This window comes from Crocuta crocuta, unplaced genomic scaffold (assembly GCF_008692635.1).
Source record: "Crocuta crocuta isolate KB4526 unplaced genomic scaffold, BGI_CrCroc_1.0 scaffold233, whole genome shotgun sequence".
NCBI lineage: Eukaryota > Metazoa > Chordata > Mammalia > Carnivora > Hyaenidae > Crocuta > Crocuta crocuta.
The window spans coordinates 4,189,842-4,217,073 of NW_027529526.1; the positions used below are offsets into that span (position 1 = coordinate 4,189,842).

General features: G+C 37.5%; 1 protein-coding gene across 2 annotated transcripts in view; it reads left to right on the plus strand.

Annotated features, from left to right (window-relative positions):
• SOX6 (SRY-box transcription factor 6) overlaps nucleotides 1-25,874 on the plus strand; it is a 489,234-nt gene extending 463,360 nt beyond the window's left edge. For both annotated transcript variants that reach the window (XM_077761053.1, XM_077761054.1), the window contains 3 exons: nucleotides 11,606-11,839; nucleotides 14,445-14,661; nucleotides 25,450-25,874. In XM_077761053.1, the coding sequence (XP_077617179.1) occupies nucleotides 11,606-11,839; nucleotides 14,445-14,661; nucleotides 25,450-25,753 (755 nt within the window). In that variant the 3' untranslated portion in view covers nucleotides 25,754-25,874. The remainder of the gene's footprint in view (nucleotides 1-11,605; nucleotides 11,840-14,444; nucleotides 14,662-25,449) is intronic.
• The last annotated feature ends 1,358 nt before the right edge of the window (nucleotides 25,875-27,232 follow it).

Below are 27,232 nucleotides of genomic sequence, written 5' to 3' on the forward strand. Positions count from 1 at the left end.
TAAAGTTCACTACTTGAGATTTAGGTTCAAATTAAGTAAGGTAGTTGTTTTCAGTGGGATTAATGAATTTTAAGATGAAAACAAGGAAATGAAAATTTACCTATGGACTTCCCCTTCATTGGACAAATAAAGAATTAACACCTTAATCAAAGTACCAAAGGTAATTTATCCTTTGTTCCTGCGCCACTGGTTCCTATTTTTACACCAGGCTTTAGCTCAGAAGAACTATGCATCCATATTTTGTGTTTGCCTTCTTAAAATCATGGCACCCATTAATAGGTTTCTTTGCTAACTATCTAGCTAATCTTGTACAAAAGACACAAAGAACACACCATAGTTTTCACCCCTGGCATCCCTTCTCAGAAGATGAACACTTCCCTAATGATTAAGACTCTTGTTCAGCCATGGAATGTATTTTCCTGCCAAGTAAACCACTAGGATAGTAAAATTGTTTTGTCTTTTATTTTGTTTTGTTTTTGTAAGAAGAAATCAAATTTCAATTCCAAGCAGCCTTCTTATAATGAAAGTAAGTTCACTTTCTGGCAGTAAGCAGGAATGTGAAGTTAGTGGAACTTCCATAATCATAGACAGACAGTTGTCAGCCAGCACAGTGAGTTGGATTTCCACAATAGTAAGATTTGGTGGGATAAACATGATGAAATTAATACCCTCCATCTTTCCTAATTTTTCAAGCCCCCTTCTAAAATTCCTTCATTTCTGTATTTTTGTTTCTGATGCACTCATTATCATTATTTCTATTAACCCAAATAAGGGACTATTAACTGTATCATGTAACTCTTTCCAGACTCCCGCATGAGAAAATCAACTATTCTGTTGATACTCTGAAGTAGCCTAAAATACTGTGATTATCAAGCAACCCAGTGGTATATATTTATGTCGCTTTTTATTGAGATTCCTTTTGTCCTACTTAATATACTTACTATTGTTATTATTATTATTATTTTAGTAAATGAGGCCAACTTTTTGAGTTCATAGTGGCCAGAGTACACCATACACTCAGGTCCACAGAGGAAAAAATAAAAAACCTTCAGGAAAAATCATTTTTGTTTCTTTGTTTTTCTACTTTATTTTGGTTGTTTTTGCTTTTTTAAAAACTGAAGTGTTAAAACCATTTTATTTTGAATAGTATCCCTTTGTATGAATATACCACAATTTTCCATTTTCCAATTATTTTCATTTCTTGGTTATTATGAATAAAACTGCTATGATATTCTTGCATAAATCTATTTCTGGGCAAAGTTTTTATTTGTTTTGGGTAAGTACCTAGGAGTGGAAATCCTGAGTCACTGGTAAGTATATATTTTACCTTATAAGAAACTGCCAAGACATTTCCAAAATGGTTACACCATTTGACACTTTCACCATCCCAATACATTAGAATTCCAGTTCCTCCATATGTTTGCCAATATTAGTGTTGTATGCCATTCTAGTGGGTAGAAAGTGGTGTCTATTGTGGTTTTCATTTGTATTTTCCTGATGACTAATGATATGGAATATCTTCTAATGTGTTCATTGGCCATAACTATATCTTTTGTAAAATGTTCATGTCTTTTGTCCATTTTTAAATTATATTGTTATTTTTCTGTAGTAGTTCTTCATATATTCTTGATACAAGTTCTTGTCAGATATGTGTATTCTGAATATTTCTTCCCAGTCTGGGCTTTGACATTTCATATTTTTAACAATGACTTGTGATGAGCAGAGTCTTAATTTGATAAAGTCAAACTTATCATTTTTCTTGTATATTTAGTGTTTTATATGATGTATCTCAGAATTGTTGCTTATTCCAAGGCCACTAAAATATTCTCTTATGGGGGAGCCTGGGTGGCTCACTTGGTTAGGCATCCAACTTCGGCTCAGGTCATGATCTCACAGTTCGTGGGTTTGAGCCCCACGTCGGGCTCTGTGCTGACAGCTAGCTCAGAGCCTGGAGCCTGTTTCGGAGCTTTTACTTTTGGTTTTGTTATGATTCATTTCAAATTAATTGTTAGGAGTAGTATGTGATAGAGGTCAAGAGGTCAAGGTTCACTTTTTTCCATGTATTTATCCACTTGTTTTAGTACTATTTGTTGAAAAGACTATCATTTCCCATTTTAACAGCCTAAGTTTTTATTGAAAATTGACCATATATGTGAAGGTTTAATTCTGGGGTCTCAAATTCTGTTCTAGTGATCTGTTTGTCTATGTTTATAGCAACACCATGCTGTCTTTTTAACTCTAATATTTTACAAATGTTACAAAGTATTTGTACTATAAATCTTGAAATCTTATAAAGTTTGAAACCTCCAACTTTTTCAAGTTTGTTTTGGCTGTTCTTACTGCTTTATTTTTTATGTATGCTTTAAAATCAAGTTGTCAATTTTTAAAAGAAATTGTCTTTCAGATACTTTTTATTGGGATTGGGTTGAATATATAGGTAAATTTGGAAAGAATTAACATCTTAACAATATGGACTCTTCTGATCTATGAACATGGTATATTCCTCCATTTATTTAGGTCTTCTTTAACTCAGAAATGTATTATTTTTAATGTAGAGGTCTTTGCATACTTTTTTGGTTCAATTTATTTCTAAGTGTTTTATTTTCTGATGTTATTATGAATGAAAACCTAAAACATTGTTTTCTTTTTTTAAAATGTTTTTTAACGTTTTATTTATTTTTGAGACAGAGCATGAGAGGGGGAGGGGCAGAGAGACAGGGAGATGCAGAATCCGAAGCAGGCTCCAGGCTCTGAGCTGTCAGCACAGAGCCTGAGGCAGGGCTTGAATCCACCAATGTGAGATCATGGCCTGAGCCAAAGTCAGAGGCTTAACCAGCTGAGCCACCCGGGAGCCCCTAAAAAATTATTCTCTAGTTGTTTGCTGCTAGTATGTAGGAATACAATTGATTTCTGTACTTTTATATTGTATAATGCAGTATTGCTAAATTCACTTACTAGTTTTAGTAATTATCTTGCAGATTCCTTAGGATTTTCTATGTAAACAAGTATATTATCTATGAATACAAATAACATTACTTATTTTCCAATTTGTATGCTTTTTATTTCTTTACCTGCAGAAGTGTGTTGATAAGCAATGGTGGAAGTAGACATCCCTTGCCTTGTTCTTCACTCTTGGAGGCATAACTATGATGTCCTACACATTCTTCTTCTATGTCCCTTAGAGGAGGTTCTCTTCTATTACTAGTTTCCTGAAAGGTTTTAACATGAGTGGGTATTGAATTTTGTTAAAATCAGTTTCTGAGTCTATTGTGATCATCATGAATTCTACTTAATCATAATTTATTATCTCTTTTACATATTGCTAGATTTAATTTGCTAGTATTTTATTAAGAATTTTTGCATTTATGTTCAAATCTTTGTCGGGGTATGATGTTACCTCATAAAATAAATTAGGGGACAACTCTTTCTACCTCTACTTAACTTACTTGTATAAAATTAATTTTTCCTTAAATGTTTGAAAGAATTAGCAGTGAAACCATTAGGCCTGGATTTTTATTCTTGAGAAGGTTTTTGGTTATAAATATAATTTCTTTATTAGCTATATGAGTATTTAGGTTTTCTACTTGTTCTTAAGTGAATTTTACTAGTGTGGGTCTTTCAAGAATTTATTCATTTTATCTAAGTTTTCAAGTTTATTGGCATTAAGTTATTTACAATAGTCTTTTATTATTCTCTTAATGTGAGTAGTATCTATAGTAAAATCTCCCCTTTCAATCCAAATAGTGGTATTTTTGTTTTCTTACTTTGTTGATCAGTCTTACTAGGGGTTTATCAATTTTATTGATTTTTTTGAATTACAAATCCTTGGCTTTGTGAATTGTCTTTATTGTATCTGTTTTGTATTTCATTGATTTCAACTCTTTATCCATTCTGAAATGTGTGATTTTAGTTGAATTATTCCATTTATTTATATTTAAGGTGATTATTGAATTTGATGGGCTTATGTCTTACAATTTGCTATTTTTTCTTCTGTTTGCTCCCTCAGTTTTTGCCTTTCTGTCCTTTCTTTCTTCTGAGTTAACTGAATCCTATTATTGTTGTTGTTGTTATTACTACAGTTTTATTTCTCTGTGGTAGTGTAAGATTCGCAGTAAAATTGAGGGGAAGACACAGATTTTGCCCTTTCCCCACACATGCATGGCTTTCCCTTTGTCAGCATACCCCATCAGAGTGGCACATTTGTTACAGTGGCTGAACCTATCTTGACATATCATAATGACCCAAAGTCCATAGTTTACCTTAGTGTTTACTCTAAGTATTGTATATTCTCTGGACACTATACATTTAGACAAATGTATAGTAGTATATATCCATCATTAGGTATCATACAGAACATTTTCACTGCCCTAAAAAATCCTCTGTGTCTTGTCTCTTCATCCCTCCTTCCCTGATCCATGGCAACCAAGATCTTTTTACTGTCTCCTTTTGAGTCCTTTTTCAGTCTTCCATTTGAATTATACTACTGGCATTTTAGCTATACCTTTTTCTATTTTGCTTAGTAGTTGTTTCTACAGATTTCTATGAATCCTTAATTGAGTCTTCCTACAGTTAAAATTATACCACTTTTCATAAAATAAAGAAACTGTTAACAATTTAATACCAGTTAGTACCTTATCCTTTGTGCTAATGTGCCATTGTTCTCACATTTTACCTCTTCTTATTCTAGGTCCCACAGTACAGTGTTATATTTTATATTAAATAGCCCCTTGTCTTTGAAAAAGATATACAAAATCAGCTATTTATTAATGAAATCCAGAGAAGAAAACGACAAGGGATTTTTTGCTTTTGTTTTCTTTAACCACATTTATCATTGCTGATGTCTTCCTTTCTTCATGTATATCTAAGTTTCTGTTAGATGTTATTTCTCTTCATCTTGAATGATTTTTTTGAGTATTTCTTTTGGTATGAGTCTGCAAGTAATACAATTTTTCAGCTTTTATGTATCTGAAAATGTATTTCATATTCGTTTTTGGAGCATATACTCTGAATTTGAGCACTCTCTGAATCGGCTTATTTAATTTTAGCATTCTAAAGATGTTCTATAGCCTTCTAGCCTTCATTGTTTCTTATGAATAATTAGTGATCATTTATATTGTTGTTACTTTTTATGTAATGTTCCCTGTCTCTCTGAAATTTTCCCTTTGTCTTTGGTTTTCAGCATTTTGACTAGCGTCTGAGTATGGCTTTCTTTGTATTTATTCTACCTGCATTTACCTGAATGTCTTGAACCTGTAAATTGATGATTCTCATCAGATTCAGATAATTTTCAACCAGTGTTTCTTCAAATATTTTTCAATCATGATTCTCCCTTTTCTTCCTGGAACTTCAATTACACATATTCTAGGACTCTTAATATTGTTCTACATATTCCTGAGTCTCTGTTTATGTTTTTAGATTTTTTTATCCTTTTTGATTTTGAGACCAGATAATTTCTTTTGATGCATTTTCTTTTTTTTTTTTTAATGTTTATTTAGTTTTGAGAGGGACAGAGCATGAGCAAGGGAGAGGAAGAGAGAGAGGGAGACACAGAACCTAAAGCAGGCTCCAGGCTGTCAGCTAAGAGCCCGATGTGGGGCTCAGACTCACCAGCTGTGAGATCATGACCCAAGCCGAAGTTGGATGCTTAACCCAGGCACCCCTCTTTTGTTGTATTTTCAAGTTCACTGACCCTTTATCTGTACTCCAAACTTGTGTGAAATCCAATCAATGAATTTTCATCTCAAATGTACTTTTCAGTTCTAGAATTTCCATTTCTCTTTAAAGTTTCATTTCCCTGCAGAGCATCCCCTGACCCTGTCTATGTATTCATTATGACAATCTTTTCTTTAAAGTTCTCAAACATATTAATAAGGTTACTTTAAAGCTCTTGTTGGCTAATTACATTGTGTGAGTCATCTCAGTTTCTCCTTCTGTTGAGGTTTTATTTGTTCTGTTTTGTTTGGTTGTTATTATCTATGGGCCATAGTTTAGTTTAGTTTTTGCACAACTAGTAATTCTTTACTATATATAGCATATTGCATATTTTAAATTATAGATTTATTATCCATTAATTAGTAATCATTGAGATTATTCAGAGGTAATTTCTCATTTAGTTTCCATTTTGATGTCTTCTTGAATATATTTGTTTATGTCACTATCCCACTTAAAAACTTTGAAGACTTCATGGCTTGACATTCAAGGTACTTAGCAATCTGTCCTCTACTTAACTTCTCTAATCTCATCTTTCCTACTCCCTTATTTTCTTCTATAAGCCTAAGCCAGAGTCAGCTTCTTTTTATTCCCTAAAACTCTACCACCATTTTGTTATATTTCTGTATCTTTATTCACACTGATTTTCCAGCCTAGAATACTTTCACACCCATACCTGCTGGTAAATTTTTAAGATGCTGCTCAACCCCACTGCATCTCTGAAGCCTCCCTGATAATTCATCTCTGTTCATTCCAACAACATTAATAGCTCCTCTTCTCTGCTTTCATAGTATGTTTAAATTACCTTTGTTGGCACTTATACTGTTTCATAATTTTCTATTTATGTATCTGTTTCCCTAACTGGACCAAATCCCTTTAAAAAAAAAGGCACATGTGTTATCATTCTTTGTATACCCAATCACAGTGTTGGGTCTGTCTGAAATTTGTCAGAAGTGTTAGCTGAATTAATGCATAGATAAATGATTGTGAGGCACATTACAGAATTAGCCAAAGTTCTTCCTTAGGGAAGAACACACATAGCAAACACTTACCACTTACTCATTCACTCACATAACCCTTGGAATTTACCCAGGAAGGGGGCCTCTCTAGGATTAGTTTAGGACCATTTCCATAGGCTATGATGGTTACACTGGCCTACTTTCCAGCCCACCTGGAAAAACTCAACTTTCTGTCTTCATTTTAAATCATTTAAATCACAGATTCCTAAGGAAATCTTTGCCTTGGCAATTTCTATTTTCTCCCCATAGACTATCTTTCTTTGTCTAACTGAAATTTTGCCTTTAACCGAACTATGATATGGGAGACAAAGGATGAATTAATCAAACAAGCCCCCTGGGAAAGTTGAAGAGAGCAGGAATTTCTGGAGTACAGTGAACAGTTCTTTCCCATGGTGCCTAGTGTGGTGGTATTGACCTCCTGGCCTTTCAGTACCTGTCATTTATAATTGCTGTTGCTTTTAACTAAAGACACTTAGGTCAGCCTGAAAGTAGTAGTCTCTAGGTATGTAGCTTATGGTCTAGGCTTTCTCTAACTGCTTTTCATGAGGAGATATATCATGAACATTGAACTCACAAATGATTCCTCTGATCTTAAAAGAAAAAGATGCCCTATCATAGAATTGTGAGACATTCTCTAGGACCATTCTGGATTCTGACAGAAAGCATTGGCTTATTTGTTTATTTATGTTTATTTTTGAGAGAGAGACAGAGTGCAAGTGGGGGAAAAGCAGAAGGAGGGAGACAAAGAATTTGACGCAGACTGCAGGCGCTGAGCTGTCCTCACAGAGCCAGATGTGGGGCTAGAACTCATGAACCGTGAGATTGTGACCTAAGCTGAAGTTGGACACTAAACAGACTGAGCCACCCAGGAGCTCCTTATTTATTTATTTTTAAAGTTTTTTTGTTTGTTTGTTTATTGAGAGAGAGAGAGAGAGAGAGACAGAGAGAGAGAGAGAGGAGAGAATGCAACGGGGAAGGAGCAGAGAGAAAGGCAGAGAGAAAAGGTCAAGCAGGCTCCACACTCAGCACAGAGCCCGACACAGCGCTCAGTCTCACAAACTGTGAGATCGTGACCTGAGCCCAAATCAAGAGTCAGATGCTTAACCGACTGAACCACCCAGGTGTCCTAGCATTGGCTATTTTAGAATGAAGTGCTCTTTCTTTCTTTCTTTCTTAGCTTGGTGTTATTTTGAAAATTGAATGAAGCAGTTTGAAGTTACACTTGATATGTAGATTTTAATTGTAACAAGTGGACTTTAGGCTTCAATGTTCAGACTAATAATAGCACACGTTTTGAAAACAATTCTATAGTATTCCGTAGAATTTTCCTTATGTGTTTAAAAAGGTTCGGGGCACCTGGGTGGCTTAGTCGGTTAAGTGTCCAACTTCAGCTCAGGTCATGATCTCACGGTTCGTGGGTTCGAGCCCCGCATTGGGCTCTGTGCTGACAGCCAGCTCAGGGCCTGGAGCCTGTTTGAGATTCTGTGTTTCCCTCTCTCTCTGACCCTCCCCTGCTCATGCTGTCTCTCTCTCTCAAAAATAAAAAAAAATTAAAAAATAAAATAAAATAAAAATGGTTTATGTAACATACAATCTTTATTTTAAAATTTCAGAATTTATACACACATATCCAGTGTGTATAACTATTTTGTTTCATGAAGCAAAGTTTAGGGAAGTTAAGGAGCACTTTCTAAATATTCCTTTGGCTTTGTGTGCTCTCTTCATACTTTCTTAAAATTCTGACTCTGATCAGATATCAGGTCCAGTATAAAAGTGGTTTCAAACCTTGCTCTCCCTGGATACGTCTCTTCTCAAACCTTGGTTCATTGACATAACATTCCTAGTTTAGCTCAGGAGGTCTTCATTCACTTTTCACTTGACTTTCCTTGGAAGAGAGGAGAGAGGCAAGATAAAAGGGATGCACACATACCTTGGAGCACTTTCTATTTTCCATTTCTTAATTCACATTTTTATACTTTGTATTATGCTTGAGTTTCTAAATTTATGGGAGCATTTACGGTGAGTACTAGGTATCTGCTGTGTAATTAATTCAATGTCAGTGTCATGTAGACAACATGTACTATGGGAGAAAGGAGCAAGGTTGATGTAGGGTAGTTGGTAGGGTGAGACCTGACCTCTGTTCCTTGAAAAAAGAGTAGAATTTAATACAGTAGAAATGAGTAGGAAGTATTTGTTAAGAATGAGGTATGGAATGAGGGAGAGAGATTGGGCATATGTATGGCATGTCTGGGAGAATCAATTGGTATGTAGTAAAGGATCTACTGAGAGTTGAATCTAAAAATCCCCCCTGATTTCTATCAGTCCACAGGAGAGTAAACTTCCCATTCACAATGAAACACATCTTTTAAATGAATAAATAAATGGAAGCTGACTATTTGGTTTTGCTAGAGATGGAGAGAAAGCTATGACAGTAAAAGCAAATCTCAAATGTTAGTCACCTGTGGCATAGTAGTTAACTTAGAATACTATTGAAATGTTTTTGCATCTGACATTCTCCAAAAGCCTGTCTCCTTTTATGTGTATGCATGCAAGTATATAAATTGCTGAATCCATGTCAGTTGTAAAGTAATGGCACTGAGGGCATCATAAATTACCATGGTGATCCTCAGGAGAAGACACTGTCGTATCTGAATGAGTGTTTCACTTCCAGAGTAATGTATGCCTTCATCTGGCCCAGCAGTCAGCATATTGCCCTGTGTTGATGGATATTGTCAGCTGGAAGCTACACTACATTTCACTGCACAATAAACATGGCTGTCAAACCCATATAAAGTGAAATCAATTTATCCTGTATGGTCAGTGCATTTTAAATGAAATTAATGTACTGTGGGTACGGTGGCAAAAAGGTAGCAGATTAGTTATGCATCTTGGGATCTGAGACTTTTCATGTAAGGGATCATTCTGTCTAGTGGGCCTAAAAGAAGGGCTGTTTATAAAATATATTATTTTTGCCTGGTCTTCAAAAAGTGGCCCCTCTGCCCTCTTTCATGTTCAGAAAAGAATTGATAATATTAGCCAGTTGGGCCCTTTTATCCTATCTTTTGTTTGCTATAAATGATGATCATATTTGTCAAATAATAGTGCACTTTAATGTTCTAATTTATTACTAGCTCTGACACAAACAAATTTCTACTTAATCAAGGTATCTAGAAATAGAGTAGAAGGGCCAGAGATTGATTGGGTCATGTTGTTCCTGTATAATCACTCCAATGAGCTGAAAGGCTTTACTTTTTCCAGAAAGTGGAAATGTTGGTTTTAATGTATATTTTGCTTCTAAACTTTTGGGAGTTGGCTTTCCTGTTTATGCAGCAGAAAATCTGGCTGAGGCCATCAGTTGAACCACTTTACCTTAAACTATAGAAGTTTTCAACCTATAGGGGGATATTTAGTAGATGCCACATTGCAAATGTGTATATCAGTGTGTCACGCTAGTAGGATTCATGAAAACAAGCAAGAGCTATGTTCATTCATTTATTCATTTACTCATTCATTAATTTAATACATTTTACTAATTAAATCTCTATCTGCCAAGTGCTTCACTAGAACCTAGGAATACAGCAGTTGAACTAGCCAGTTCTTGCCTTATATTCAAGGAGCTTTCAATATAGTATGTTACTAGCTAGAGTCACCTCTTCAGAAACTCTAAAATATCAGAGATTTAGATAGAGTTTCATAGGGGAATGTTAAGGAACTACTCTTAAACAGCAGACAACTATATCAGGACCCTGGAAATAAATGCCTTTGAGTCTACTAGTTTGCATAGAAGTTGAAAACCAATCTTTTACTTAATGAATATTTATTGAATATCTACTATGTGGGAAATCCTGGGGATACAAGAATGAGTAAAACATAAACACCAACTTTAGGGGTTTCATATTCCTGGGGATAGAGTGGGAAGATTAGAGAGGGATAGTCACATAAACAAGTAATTTCACGTAGCATAAAAGAGAGAGGAATGAATGCAGCCTGGGGAACATCATTGTAAATGCTGTTCCAATGGCCTGAATTACCCTTCCCATCTGTCTTTACAGCCTTCCCCTATTCACGTGATAATTTTTACTCATCCTCCATGAGAGAGCTTAGACATCACCTTTCCTACGATGCATTAACTGACTGTCTTGTCTGATGCCCTTCTGGCACCCTGTGTACTTCAGTATTACAGCATTTATCATACACTATTATAATTGCCTGGGGTCTGTATCCCCTCTGATCTGTGCACTCCTTAAATGCAGGGATTGTTTTACTTACCTTTGCATCCTTGACCCCTGGCATAATGCCTAACTCATAGTAATCACTCAATTAATATTTTTTATTGAATTAACTAATTCATGAAACACACCACATTTGACTAGGTCTTGAAGGATGAGTGGGACTTACTGGGACGTAGTGAAGGAGTAGAAAGGGTTTCCAGGCAGTAAGTGAGAGGAGTGCTGGAAGGGGCATAATATTGTGAAAGAGAATTCTATTTGAGGTGAAGAGATAGTTTGAAGTAGCTGCAATTTTTGGCAAATGAGGCTAAAATGATAGGTAAGAGCTTGTTTTGAAGGGAGGAATCACATCAGGAAAGGTTACCATAAAATAATCTCAGTCATTGCACAATCACCACCTGCAAGTGATTGTAGTAAAAATGTACTAGGTGTATAAAAACATACAAAATTAATTCTGCCCAGTGTGTCTTTGAGGCCTCCATTGGAAGGGCCTATACTATTGTCATTTGAAACTGCCTTCTGCCAAGAGGTCACTTAAAAAGAAGGGAAAGACTTAGGGAAAACAGCTGAACCAGGTGGCAAGCTGTGTTACCTTACTCAGATAATAATGTTTGCACCCATCTTGTTCTTCCTGCCCTGACATTACAGGAAGTAAAGCAATGAATGGCTCTGCAGCTAAACTACAGCAGTATTATTGTTGGCCAACAGGAGGCGCCACTGTGGCTGAAGCACGAGTCTACAGGGATGCCCGCAGCCGGGCCAGCAGCGAGCCACACATCAAGCGACCAATGAATGCTTTCATGGTTTGGGCGAAGGACGAGAGGAGGAAAATCCTTCAGGCCTTCCCCGACATGCATAACTCCAACATTAGCAAAATCTTAGGTGAGTGCAGTCGCTGATGCTGACCTTCCACCCTACGAGTGCCCCCAGAGTGGAAAACAGCAGAAATGACACCTATGGGAGACTGTGGTTTGCAGAAGTTAGACATACGTAGCTCAGCAAGCTGCCACAGGAAACTTCATCACCATCTCTGTGTCCCCCACCCCGCATGTGGCATTTAAGTTTAGGGGTTATGTATCCAGGGAAAGAATGACTAAAAAACTTTAGATACAAAACTATTTATAGTGTGTTAATACCGTGAATTTGGCAACTCTGAGAGGTACTGCTAAACAGGATTCATGGAGACAAGGTTTATCTCCTTTTCTTACTCAGTCTTCTTAAATCCCTAAGTTGCTACAAAAGCTTGGAAACATTCACAGATCCTACAGTTTTCTGCTTTGGTATTCTTGGGTTCATATATCCTTTTGAAAGAACTCATCAGGAACTCGGGTGAGCCCCAAATAGTGTGAAATTCATAGAGTGTTGAACAGTGCCTCTAATGATAACTTTAAAACTTGTAAAATGAAACTACATTTACTTTAATAAGATATGACGAGTTCAAATTTCATAGCAGTGAGTTGAACACATAGACCACAGGGCAGAGGCCCATTTTGTGGTAAATTGCCAGAGTGATTCTCCCGTTTCTCAGGATTAAACTCAAACCTTGTTCTATTAGTGTAAAGCTTGCTAGTGCAGATTATACAGTTTGGAATTATTGTGTTCAACATATTGAACATATTTTATTCAACATGTAGCATTACAGTCAACATGTTTCCTCTTTAAAAAGAAGAAACACAGAAGGCACTGTTCTATTTAAGCTGTCATGATGTGACAAAATCTCAAAGGGAGCAGTTTAAGAAGCTGAAAAACATTACAGACTTAAACTGTGGTTTTCATTTTTTAAATGTTTTGTTCAAAAGCAATAAATATTTAACCTTAGTAAATATCAGTGATCTGGACATACACAAATACACATGTTTTGTCACTGTATAAATAATTTAACTTGTTCTGAGACATTGTGAGACAGTAGCCTCTAAGAAAATTTAAAACACACATAAGATCAAATAGTGGTGAAATGTTAAAATATAAGTTTTTCCCTTTTATTACTGTAGATATTTGAATTTCAAGATGGATGCCAAATGTCTTTACAGTTAAGTGGGGTTTTATTTTTAGAGTTTCTGAGATATTCACAGTGATACTGTTATTTTTTTGAATTTAAGTACCTTTGAAGCCAAAATGCTTCTGATGGATTTATTAATATTTTTTCTAATTAATAGACATTTAAAAGAAAATCAGTGTTTCTCTGTCCTTGAAGTTTGATACCTAATTTTGAAATTTTCTTTCCTTCTTCTTTTCTTTCTTTTTTCTTTCTTTTTTTTTTTTTTTGCCATCTTAGTAGCCGCATGAGTAAGCTCTCAGATGGGCATAGAAACTCTCTGTTTCCATCTTGGCAGCTGTGGGGAATCTATATTATTGGTGTGCATTCTGTGAAAAAAATGATTAAGAATATAGTAAGTGTATTCATTAAAATATAAACTTTAAAGCACAGGCATTTCAAGAGTGCCAAGAATCCTCTGTTAACTGGGGCTTTAAGCTACTGGAAGTCAGCGAAACACGAAGTCTGTCTGCGTAGACTTTCTACACAACCTTTGCACAACAATCAGGAAAAAACGGGGATGGATGTGCTATTAAAGCAGACCAGGATACTGCTGGCTACAGAGAATATTTGTACGACTTTCCATTTGTTTATGTATGAAAAATCTCCACTGAAGAATAGCTAACATCCAGTCAGCACAGCTGTTACCGCTTTATTCACCAACGACACACAAAAATGCAATTTGATACATGTAAAAAAACACATCCCTACTTCGTCAAGTGTTTAGATAATTCTTTATAAACAATATTAGAGAAGTGAATACTTTTCCTTCTTCCTCTATAAACCACATTAAAAAATTTTGTGCCGTCATTGGTACAGCTCTGAATGAACGTTTATAGTACTTGAAAATGGTATATATCATTCCAACTGTACCTTCCGGTTTGAAAGCTAGAACTTCTTAAGTAGAGGTTAGACTTTTTAATTACCCTAGGCCAGGGGAGGCGGCGTGCACAGTGGGTTTTTATATATGGAAGGATACCAACATCAGCCAACACCTTCTTGATAAGTAGCTTCCCTAAAGATGCCTGGACCAGTGTGAGAGACGTTCGAATCTCTGGAAACAGGAGGGTTTTTCTGAGAATCCTATCAGCCTTGAGAGTATGCTTTGGAAGTTCCAGTTTTTCACCCTTTGAAAGAGAAAGATGACAGATAGATGAAGAAAGGACATTGGTGTAGGAGGTGATCTTTAAGCAGCAGAGACATGTTTTAAAACAATATACTTTTTGTAGCACCAGCTTTAAGTCATTGAAAGAAATAATGTAATAAATGTTATCATATATGAAATTATTCTTTGCTCGATGGTCCATATAAACTGCTGGGGAGGCTCAGTGGTAGGCCATGGTAGGAGCCACCCAGAGCCACAGGTGAGTGAAGCGGTGGCAAGGTATACACAGTAGTTGCCACAAATATGTTACCTTGACCACTTGGGTATTTATGGCTATTTTTGTTTAGGGTCTCGCTGGAAATCCATGTCCAACCAAGAGAAGCAACCTTACTATGAAGAACAGGCCCGGCTAAGCAAGATCCACTTAGAGAAGTACCCGAACTATAAATACAAGCCTCGACCGAAACGCACCTGCATTGTTGATGGCAAAAAGCTCCGGATCGGGGAGTATAAGCAACTGATGAGGTCTCGGAGACAGGAGATGAGGCAGTTCTTTACCGTGGGGTGAGTGTTCCTGAACGTCGCCACCTGGGCTTTTCCTTCCCACTAGGAAACCGCAGGATGGCTACCCGCAGTGTTTGGGAAGGAGATTAGGGAAGGAAGGAGATCAAGACCCACCCAGGGGCTGGGCTGTGGCGATCTCTGCAGTGTCTCACACACTCGTGCACATGCAAACACACACATACACACAGTCTTGCAGCCTGGCTTCTGCTCAATAGCTCAAAACAAACCTGGTTGCCCCTCTCATTGTCTCTCAAACTAATCTTAGATGTTCAGTGCCCACACACAATGTTGCTGGTGTTGCTGGTAGTTTATTTAAGCAGACATATGGGGAGAAAAAATAAAAACTAACCTTAAGAAATCCCCAGAAGCTTTCCAGCTTCTCTGGGTGGTGCTTCTGACTCTAATCACAATAGTCTGCTTTTGTTGTGGGATCTACCACAAGATAATTGGCCTTGACATTGGTTAGAGGACCTCATTTTTGGCATAAGATCCAGAACTCCTGTTGCAGTAAATTATTCTGTGGTGGAAGCAATAACAATGTGGATTTTCTTGCTTAAATCAGAAACTAGACATGTTTTTGATATCTTCAAGTCTGATTTCATGTCATTTTGTTTAAAAATTAGGTAATAGATTTCTGGTATAAATTTCGAGTTGGCTGACTGGCTGTCTGCATTTAAAAGAGGCCCCTTGTAACCACAGCAGTGGGGATAAGTGGGGATGCAGACGCCTGTAAGTTCCAGCACACCCAGACCTAGAGGCACAAGGGGTGACAAACCAGAGGACTTTGCTGGAGGCACTGGCCTGAGGCGGCTGCAGTCAGTTGGGAAGATACTTGGGACAGCTTGAGAGAGAGGAGTAAGAGGCAGCTGGACTCACTTTTAGCTGGAAGGAGCACTGAGGAGCTGTGCCGCATGCCAGGGCACATGGGACAGCTCACCTGGAGTTGAGGAGAGACATGCCTCAGAGGAAAAGTAAAGAGCTGCTTAGTTTTAAGGACAATAAAAAGAAAAACCTAATGGAACAAAAAGTTGGTTTCAGAAGCATGTATTTAAAGCATAAAATTAATTTGGAATAGTAAATAGAATCCAAAAAAAAAAAAAAAAGGCCAATCAAAGCAGTCTGGGCCATGAATCTGTGCCACACACAAGAGTGCTCTAGAGGGGAGCACCGGGATTCGACCATTGAGGTTCAAACCCTGGGCCACCTGCCCTGGCAAGTTGTTGAACTTCTCTGAGCCTCTGTTTCCTCATGTGAAATGAAATGAATAGTAGTACTGATGTACAATTGTTGAGAGGATTCAATGAGGCAGTGTTTTTGAAAGTATTTTTATGGTGCTTGGTACAATATCAATAAAGGGGAGGTTTTACCACTATCAGTACTATTAAATATGGGTTTACTATCACACTAAAACCATATTTTATTTCATACCAGATAGGCAATGAATTTCTTTTCTCTGTGACAGAACTTTCTTAAGGTAAGGGAGGCTTAAGCAACTTAGTTACTTGAGAATCCCAATCTATCAATAGATGAAGACATGCCTAAGTAGGTTTATCAAATTCTTCTGTGTCACAAATGTTTGCATTTTTAAAAGTAATGTTTTTAACACTGGAAGTACAACACAATATAAGTAGGTTATTTACTAGCTATTTAGATGGTTTATGAAAAAATATCAATTCATAGTGCACTTTGGGAAGTAGGGTCACATGAAACAAAATACAAATTTATTTTAACCATGTGATAGATGTCTCTGAGACCATATACAATCCTTTTTGAATAGAGAATCAAAAGGTGAAGTTTAAGATCCTTCGTGATCCCCACTCTGTTCCAGTCATGTCCCTAGGTATCCAGCAGTACATAAAGGTCTCTTGCCATAGTCTAGAAAGCTGTCAAAGGTACCATTTTAGTTCCCTGATAATTATTTGGAAATGTGAGCTGTAGCAATTCTTTTAATTTATTTCCCCTTACCAAAGGGTACATTGAAGTAGCTCTGGATCAAAATACCTCAACATATAACAATGCATGTAAATTTAAAAATTAAAAAAAAAAAACACTCAACAGCATCTACCATTTAAGGAAGATCTACTGTACACTAGATATTTGAGTTATATAAATCACATAATCCTCTAAATAAGGTAAAGAAATCAAGGTTCTGTGGCTGCCAAAAGGTCAGAGTCAAAGTTTAAATCTAGATCTCCACTTCCATCATGCCTAATGATGGAGGGATTGTCCTCAAAATATGTCTCTATTCTGTGCGCTATCCTGGCACAGTTATGACTTGGGCTGTGCTGTTTGAAAAGGAGTTTCTACAATCTTTGGTTGTGGTGTATGATGGTGTTAGAGGAGCTTTGAAATTTAGAGATTAAGGATCCTATTCCCAGGAGCGTAGGGGGTTCCTTTAGAGAAGGACCATTTAAGACTGTGGAATGGAGCTACAGATGAGCAGGCAATGACCAGAATGTCTTATTCTTTAATTTTCAGTGCTGAGTATTTTCCTCTGCCCAGCTTTGGTAATACTTGCAATGTAAAGCCAGGTATTATTTCCACTTAAGGATTCATATTCTCTTTTAAGTAGTTGTATTTGATAGATTATTAACTCCCTGGGGTTCATCTTTGGAAATTCATCTTCATTAGATGTGAGGTTATTACAAGAGGGAAAAGAAACAAGAAATTCAAAGATTGCTATTGACTTCTTGAGAGAATGGGGGTAAAGATCAATTTTTATAGCTGATGTTGAAAAGACATGCATAACTTTTGAGCCAATAGAATTATATATATTGCTCAACATTGTCATGCATTTTATTGACAAACAACTAAAAGTTCAGTGAGATTCTTTTTTACTCAGCTATTATGACATAAATTTATCAATAATATGAAATGGAATAAGGTTAGCTTTTACCTTAGATTTAACCCCTTCAATTGACAGATGAAGTATTAGAACTTCTAATAATTTTGATGAGCACTATTAATGTTGAAATGACATTCATTAGGGTACGTGTAGCTACAACATTATCTTTTCCCAAAGAATTATGGCCAAATGTACTTCCATTTATTTGAAGTTTAGTCAACAATTTACCTCTGAACTAATAGAGAATTATGCAGATACTATAAAATATCAAATTTTGGGCTACTTTTTGAGTAATAATAATAGTAACTTTTTGAATACTTACTATATACTATGATGAGTGGTTTATAAAGGTTATTGCAAATACAACAAATTTACAAGACAAGCAGTATCATCCTCTCTATGTGGTTGAAAAACAGCAATGTTCAGAGATGTTAAATAATTTGTCCAAGGCCACACAGCAAGTAAATTGCAGAGCTGAAATGTAAAATATATATCCTTTTCACCATTACACATACCTCTCAATTAGAGCCTACAAATTGTTTAGAGGCTGTGTAGTATAGTGGTTAAGAACATGAATTCTGGAACCAGACTGTTCTGGTTCAAATACTAGATCTGCTTGTTCCTGGCTCTAGGAACCAATACATAGCAATCTTCATTCCTCTGAAGTCTCCACTTGCCCTTGGGAAGCTTATTTAGACTGTGTGTACCTTGATTCCCTCATAAATAGAAAGGAGATGACAATAATACCTATAACACTGGGCCTTTCTGAAGATTGACTAGCTTAATATACCTAAAGTGCTTGCCTAGAACAATGTCTGGCACATAGGAAGCCCTGAATTAGAATAAATATTATTATTATTATTATTGTTATTCTAGAAAAGTAATGCTACATGCCAAGTATATATTTCATATTATAAAGAATTATATTCTAGTGCCTTATGCTCTAAGTGATTTGAACATTTGCCATTTTGATCTTAATCCCGAAGAGGTTGAATCAAACCTGTAGGATATTTATAAACATAATTGATTAGCACTTTTCTCAGTATTGTACTCCTTTTCAGTATTGTACTCCTGTAGAGAAAGCATGATTAGGATCTCTGATTGGCAACATAAAAAGATTGCTATTATTTCCATTTCTTACTATAGTATCAAATGCAGAGATGTACAACATGTAGGCTTGTCTCCTAATGAAACAGATTCCATTGTCTTCATTTATAAATGCTGTAAAAGTCTGAAAGATCAGCAAACAAGGGGGATTTGTCAAATTAATATGTAGGTTTTTGCTGGGTTTTATTTCTGTTTTTGCAATTGGCAAAGCTAGACTATACTCCACAAATATTTTTGTGATTTGGAAGCCATGTAACAATGCTGAACTCTATCAGGGTCAGCCTTACTCTTTACTTGGGCTGGGAAGAGGGGTTCTTAGCCTATCTCTGTTCATATCAGCTGCATGTGTATACTTTTACAAACATCTACGACTTTTGTTTTGATGTGCACATTCATTATTTGTAAAACCCAATACTTGCCAGCTATTCCTGTTTGTGAAATCTGCAGTGTTTGAATTTTGACTTTGCAATTGATCTGTAAAGGAAGGAAAAATGCTTTTTAGGAAAGTAATTTCCGATAGACAAAGCTTGAGCCTGCTGGCTGGATTTTCCATTTTGTTAATTGATTGGTCCGTCAATTGGTAAGGGCTTATTTGAAAACAGTGATGTGCCCAGCACTGTACTAAATTGATATAGTACATGAGGCATTAATTGCGTACACAATGAGCTTTCAGAGAGTGCTACGGTGAGAGAAACCAGACACACACATAAACATATTAGCAAATATGAGTTTGTTATACATACGTATATATACACACACAGAGTGAATACATTGCATAGTGATGCACATAATGTTTACTGCAGTACTAATTTTGATTTTATGGACCAGAGCAAGTAAAGCTCAGAGGAGAAGAGATTGCTATGCATTAGGGCCAGCCATAGGTCATCTTTGAGGAAGGGGACCTGATGTTTGCATAGGGTCAGGCTGGTGGAAAACAGAGGTAAAGATCCCTATTTTAGCATAAAGAAGATCATGAACACATGGAGGGAAATTCAGAAATGTTCAACAGTTAAACAATGAAGCTAGCCTAGGAGTAATTATTCCTGGCAGTAAAGAAAAGTAAGGGAGGTAGGGTGGAGCAATATTTTGGAAACTCTTGAAAGCCAGGATTCTGCGACTATAATTAGCCATGCTCACTTGATTTTGTAGTCTTTTATTATGCTGGTAACAACAATGAGGAAGCAAGACCAGCATGACAGTTGGCTTATGATTTTGCATCCATAGAATTAGTGGTAACTTAGAAGAGGCCCCAGAAATCATGTACTTCAAGTAGCCAGCCATTGTAGTAGCCTTTCCTACATTCTGCTTGAAGTATTCTAGAGCTAGAGAGCTCACCACTTCTCAAGGAAGCTGGTTTCTTTGTGGAACATGTCCTAATGCTAGCAAGTTCTTTTCTCTTAACTGAGCCGTGATCTACCTTTCTGCTACTTTGTAGATTAGTTCTACTCCTCTTCTTTGGTCCCTTGTCTAGAGTAACTCTCTTCCTTATTTATAAAGACAACCACTCAAGTGCTTAAAGATGGTTATATTCACATTCCTTCTCCACTATCTTCCCTCTCGTGTATCTAGTCTCATTATATTTTTCTTCACTTAAATAGGTTACCCAACTTTGTCATTTGTTTCCCCCTCATTCACGAGTTCATTCATTCATTCATTCACTGCATGTATACAATATGGAATATGCCTCCTGTGTTCCAGGTATTGCCTAAATTTTAGAGCTGTATCAATGAAAATTCTTGTCCTCATGAAGCTTCCATTCTGGCAGAGGAAGTCAGACAACCAACCAATCAATTAATAAATATCAAATAGTAATAAGTGCCTTAGAACAAAGTAAAGCAAGGAAAGGGTAGGGAATTTCAGGGGATGGAGTACAATTTTAAACAGAATGGCTATAGAAAACCTCACTGACAAGCTCATACTTGAACCAAAGGCCTGCAGAGTGAGGGAGCAAGCCATGTGGGTCTCTGGGAGGAGAACAAGGCAGAGAGAGAAGCAACTGCAGAGCTCTGGAGGGAAGGTTGTGATTGGCTTGTTCAAGATTAATGAGGCCAGAGTGGTAGGAGCGGCATGGGTAGGAGGGAAGAGTCAGAGATATCAGAAAGGTAGTAGGGTGTCAAACTGTGAAAGGACTTTCAGCCATTGAATTCAGACTTTGAATCTGACCCTGAGTGAGATGGAAAGGCATTAGAGGGTCATATGAAGAACAGTACCAACTTGGGTTTTAAAAAGATCACTCTGTCTACCATCTTGAGTATTGTCTGAGAGGGGGCATGGCTGGAATAAAGAGGCAGGCTTTTACAATAAACCAGATTAGAGATGATGGTGGCCTGGACCAGATTTGTAAGGGTGGAGGGAGTAAGAAGTAGAGGGATTCTGGATATATTCCTGATAGCAGACTAATAGGATTTGCTGATGGATTGGACATAGGGTTTGAGAGACATGCAGTTGCCAAGGATTGGCCCAAGCAGCCAAGGATAAAGCAATCATTCACTAAGATCAGAAAGGCTATGAGAGGAGCAGACCTATGAAGAATGATCAGGAGTTCAGTTTCACACCTATAAGGTTGAGATGGTGTTTTGACATCCACATTGAATAAGAAGTTATATACATACATGAGTCTGGAATTTAGGAATGTCGTGCCTACCAGGCATACAAATTTGAGAGTCATCAGCACCTAGATAATATTTGAAGCTGTGAAAAATGGACAGGATCATCAAGGGAATAAATTTAGATAGAGAAAAGATACAAGGATTGATCCTTGAGTACTTCAGAGCTCAGATGTCAGGTTGATGAGGATGAGGAGGGTACATCCAGGGACCTAGAAGGAGCAGCTAATGAGATAGGAAGAAGACCAGAAGACAAGGGAAGAAAGCAGTTCAGCAAGGGAAAAGTGGTCAACTGTATCAGATGCTGCTCATGGCTTAGGTCAAGTAAGAGGAGGACCAAGAACTGAGTTCTGAATTTAACAACGCGAGATCATTGGTAGTGAGAGTTTTACAAGCTGTATTTCAGCGAAGTGTTGGGGAGCGATTAAAGTAGATTTAAGAGTTTAGTAGAAGAAATGGAGAGAGTGAATATACACAATTTTTCAAAAAAGTTTTCAAAAATCTAGATCAGAGAAATAGAGAAGTAGCTAAAGGGGGGTGCAGGTGAATCAAGAGAGTTTTTATTGTTTTTTATTTTTAAAGTGGGAGAGATTATGACATGTTTATATACTAATGGGAATGACCCCAGGAAAGAGGGAAAATTGATCATGAAGATGGAAGAGACAATTACTGGAGAGAGATCCTTAATAAGTGAGAAAAGATAAATTCAGTATACATGCGAAAGGGTTGGCCTCACTCACATTGGGTTATGAGTTCATTCAAAATACAGAAAGGCAGGCAGAGAATTAGGAAAACATATAGAGGTAGATGGGTACATGTGATGATGGGAGCTTTTGAAAAACTTCTTCTGGTTATTTCCAATCTCTCCCTGAAATGGAAAGCCAGGTCATCAACTGAGAGTGAGGATGTGGGAGAAGTTGGACATTTGAGGAGAATTGAGAAAGTATGAAATAATTATCTAGGAGAGTAGAAGGAGTGGCTTAGGAAATAGTACAATATGATGGCTGAACAGCACCAGAGACCAATTTAAAATTCATGCTCAAAAATTCAGACTAGTAATCATGGAAATGTGCTTTCTGCAGCCAAGTTCAGCTGTGTGGGAGTGACCACAAGTAGGCAGAGAGTTAAAGCTTTGCCATGTAAGAGAGGAGAGAGTATCTATGAGACAGGGACTAACCACAGAGTTTATATTGGGTAAAGAGATAAAGTCACGGCACAAGACGGAGAGAGAGGAGCAGTGAAAATTGGTTGAAGGGATCAAGGAACTGTAGATACTCATAGGGTGGGAGAATTGTTGAATTGTTCTTCTAGAGAACGAAAACTAGAAAGACAAGATGGGTGGTCAGAGAGTGGGATGTTTAAAATAGAAATTAGGGTGGGGTTATAGCTGGAAATGACAAGGTCTGCTGATATAGGGAGGGGGCCAGATCATGGCAGCAAAGAGGAGGTCAAGAAATTGAGAGAGCAGAGTGTTAAAATTATCACCTTTGTGGATAGCGAGACATGAAGAATTATGGCAGGAGTAATGTTGGAGAGCTATTGACAGTAAGCCAGAAGCTAACATCCTTAAGGAATGAGGGGGAATGACCAAGCAGGAAGTAAGTAGATAGGGGGTCAGCAGGTGACACAGTCTGGTATCTCTCTACCACCAGTAGTAGGCTTTTGAATACCATGTGCCTCACACCAGAAAGTAAGTTGTACAGGTGTTTCGTTTGCTTCTTTGTCTGTTTTTAATGTTCCCTTACCAACTTAACGTCCAAATACTGTACTGTTAAATATGTGGAGCCCAGTTCAGAAGAGTTTGATTCTGATTCATATTGCTAAATATTTTTCTGATCATGCGAGCTTGCCTTTCTCACCCTAACCTTGATACCCGGTAGAGAATTTGCGACATTAGGAAAGTGTTCAAATCCTGGCTGTGGTACATATATGGCCTTGGACAAACCATTTAAACTCTATGAAACTTGGTTCCTTCATTGGTAAAAGAGGGGAAGTAATATATACGTCTGACGCTTATTGTGAGGGTGGAAGACAATGTGAAAGCATCTAGTCATTGTCCCCAGCACCTAATAGGAGCTCAATTCAAATTTATTTAATAAATAACTACATCTAGATATTTTTATTGTAAAATACTGCAAAATGGACCATCTATTCATTGTGAAAAGAAAATGTCCTTTATGAAAAGAAAATGTACCACTTGGTAGTTGGACTTTGGTATGTAGAGTTCGTGTTATAGATTAGCTCACCAAATCGGGAAATCTGTAAAATGGGTTAATATTGCAATAAAAGCTTTTACTCTACACTCATTATGTGATTAAGGCAAAAATATTTTTACTGCAATTATCCAAGTTCAGTAAAAAATTTAATGAGACATTCACTGCCTTGGGCAGGCTAGCATGAAATTTAATTTGTGCTAATTTGCCCAAAAGTTAGGAAGCAGACATATACCATTTTTAGAATTTGATTCTATGAGAGTAAAACCAGTATTTTCTGAGGTGTTTCTATGCATAGATATAGATTCCTCTATCATCTCAGGCAATCAAAAACTCATCATGAGCATCATAAAAATGGATCAATATCAGGTACTTAGGATCAACTGGGTACTGGCAGGCTCTATAGAAATAGGAATGTTTATGAGATATAGTGAGCATCTTGTGTTTGTATATTGAATATCTATAAAGGAAAGAGTGATAGAATTCATGTCAGGTGGCCTAGGTTGAGAGGCTGTCTCTGCTGGTTATTGAATGCAGGGCTTTTAAGCAAGGCCTTATTTTCTTCATCTGAAAAGTGGGCATGACAGTACCTCATGGGGTTGCCATGTTAGTTGAGTAAGGTAATATGAATGTTTTTACTATGCTATGTTAGTCAGAGGTTAAGGAATCCTGATCATGCCTTCTGGGGATAGGAAGAGGTTGTTAAAGATACCATTATCAGGTATCTCAGAGTGCTTCTGGGATATTTCCATCATTTTTCCTTCAACCAGGCTGGAAGACATGCAGGGCATTTTGAGAAAATTATTCTGGACATGTCAAAGAATAGCTGGTAACTGAGCCACTCCTTTATAGATTGAGCGTATTTTTCTGTTAGGCTGAGGTGGATAGAAAGTTTCAATGATACTTTAGAGGGTCCATAAGAACCATTCCAGTGACAGACTCGCCTGAAGTCATGAGTGTTAAAAGGTGAAAGGACCTTCCAAGACTTCCCTGACCCCAGGTCTCATCAATACTGGAAACTGAAGCTCAGAATGAATAGTTACAATGATATTTTGAAATGAGTTCAAGCTGTAATTATTGTCCATTAAGGTCGAGGAACAGTTGGTAAATACTCAACCATGAGAATACTGTTTCAGTCATAGTGTCTAAGCTATGTAGTATGTCTTCAGTTCTTTCAACCCCTTACAATGCCTCAAGGGAAATTGAGAAGCAGATAGCCATGTGTCCCTGTAGAGGAAGAAACTGACCTTCATAAAGGGTTTGGTAAGTGTATTTGAACTAGAGTCCCATTGTGACCTGGCCTTGGTACCCACTGCGATCTGATCTGTTATTCTGATGGGTTGCAGGGCCGTCCCTGCATTTCACTCCTGCCTCCTCCAACCCAGCTCCAGCCCAGGGCCTCAGAGGGTAATGACATCCCACACGATCGATCTTTCCCCTTCCATGATAATGAAAATAGAAGCTCCTTAAAGGAGCGTCCTTACAAATTCAGCCACAGAAATAGGTAGACATTTGCATGGATACCAAATATATGACTTGCTAAATCTGACTCCCTGGGACATACTTGATCCTTTCTCATCTTGATCTTCCCATTGTACAGCTCTCAAACCAAGATGGAGGCACAAGCCTGCTTAACAGTGTCATTAAAATATGTCTTATGCTACCGGTCTGGTCTGTTTCTTTTAACATCCTGGGAGATCTTAAGAAATGATCTTAAGTGCATTGTTTGAAATGCACTCAAATGTCAATTCGTTAGTCGAGATTTGCCATATTTGTAATGTTATAAGAACCCTGCTTTTAGGTTTTAAAACCATCAATGAGTCGCTCGATTGTATTGCTTAATGCCCAGGAGATTTGCAGGACTCCTCCAGGGAGCACCTTGGTCACATTTTGTCATTTGCTTAGAATGCCAACAGAGCCCCCTTTTGGAATGTGTGGGAGATGAATTCCAATGCCACATGGAAGAACATGCATATAGATATTTCCCCGTTTCATTTTATTTTTTGAATCTATACAGGCAGCAGCCTCAGATTCCAATCACCACAGGAACAGGTGTTGTGTATCCTGGTGCTATTACTATGGCAACTACCACACCATCACCTCAGATGACATCTGACTGCTCTAGCACCTCGGCCAGCCCAGAGCCCAGCCTCCCGGTCATCCAGAGCACTTATGGTATGAAGACAGACGGCGGAAGCCTAGCTGGAAATGAAATGATTAATGGAGAGGATGAAATGGAAATGTATGACGACTATGAAGATGACCCCAAATCAGACTATAGCAGTGAAAATGAAGCCCCGGAAGCTGTCAGTGCCAACTGAGGAGTGTTTGTTTGCTGAATTAAAATACTTTGACATTTCACCTCCCCTCCCCCGACAAAAAGTTCTTAAAGAGCCCGCATGCATTTGTGGCTCCACAATTACATCAGCAGAATGGTCTTAATTGTTTCGTAAAGTGTGAAACAGATTAAGTTTTTCCTGATTTTTCATGAACTTGAGTTTTTGTCGTTATTGTTATTGTTGTTGTTGTTGTTTTTTTAATTTAGGTGAAGACATATTAAATATGAGACACCAGGACTTGAAAACTTATCTCAACCCATAGCTGTCTTACAAGTCTTATATTTTTGTCTTACTTTTTATTTTTTTTTCTTTTGGATGTTGATAAAGGTTTAAGTTACTGTTTTAGATGGGGTTAAACATTCTCACTCAGGTATGCTGTGCCGGCCTACAGGTTGTGAATGTGTTTTTATTCTGAATTATTTTAGAGAACAACTAAGGATTTCCTATCGTGAAACAGAACCAGTCCACAGCATGCGCAGCTGCGTGCAGAGCATATTCAAAAGGCCTCGGAATTCCATTGTTTCCACGTTGTAGAGTTAAACTTTGAATGTGCCAAACTTTTTCATAACTTTTGAATCTTAATATTTTGGAAGTCTTAAAGGAGACACTGCAAAGTCTTAGACAATCTTTGGCATCTTAAGATACAACAGCAAACCAGACATTTTTTTTTTTCCAGAAAATGGTAAAGTACTCAGGAATCTGGAGACAAGATATTGTAAGGAATGAACAAGGTTGCCACAGTGCAGGTACCCAATTGTGTTTGCCTCTTGACGTGCCATCCGCGTGTGACGCGTTACGCTGCGCGCACCAGAGCGATCACCGCACCAGACACCAACCTGGTGGTCTTCTCTGCCTGAGACCACCTCTCACTACATCCATTATCCCTTTGCCTTTTAACCCTGACATTCAGTCTTAACACATTTTCTCTTAAATTATTCATTCCAGAATGTCAAGGGTCCACATACATACTATTTATTTGAAAAAAAAAATGTTTGTGGCATTAATTTAATAATTCTTGTTTTTCACCCTCCTTTCCTGAAGACCTTTTCAGCCCATTTCACCTCCTTCTCCTGCTGGATACAAAAGATATACACAGCGATTTTATGTCCCCAGAGCACCTGGACACATATCTGAAATAGGATACTATTCAATACTTCTATTGTTTTTCAATATAAATGCATATCTGGCTGCAGGGTATTTGGATCCAGGTGTAAGGTCTTACACTTCAACAGATATGCCACTGAGGTTATCTGTGACCTCAAATCCTTTGCCAGAATTCCCCTCTAATTCAGTTGAGCAGCAGTGGTAGGCTCTGCATCAGCGGTGTTTCCCCTAAATGCCATTCAGCAGCAAGGGTCAGCAGTGGTAACCGCCAGGCAGGAGAGTCCTGCAGCCAAACCCAAAACCCAAAGTTGTGGACCAGGGAGGAGGCTACAGTGATGCTGTCATGGGCTGGCACCT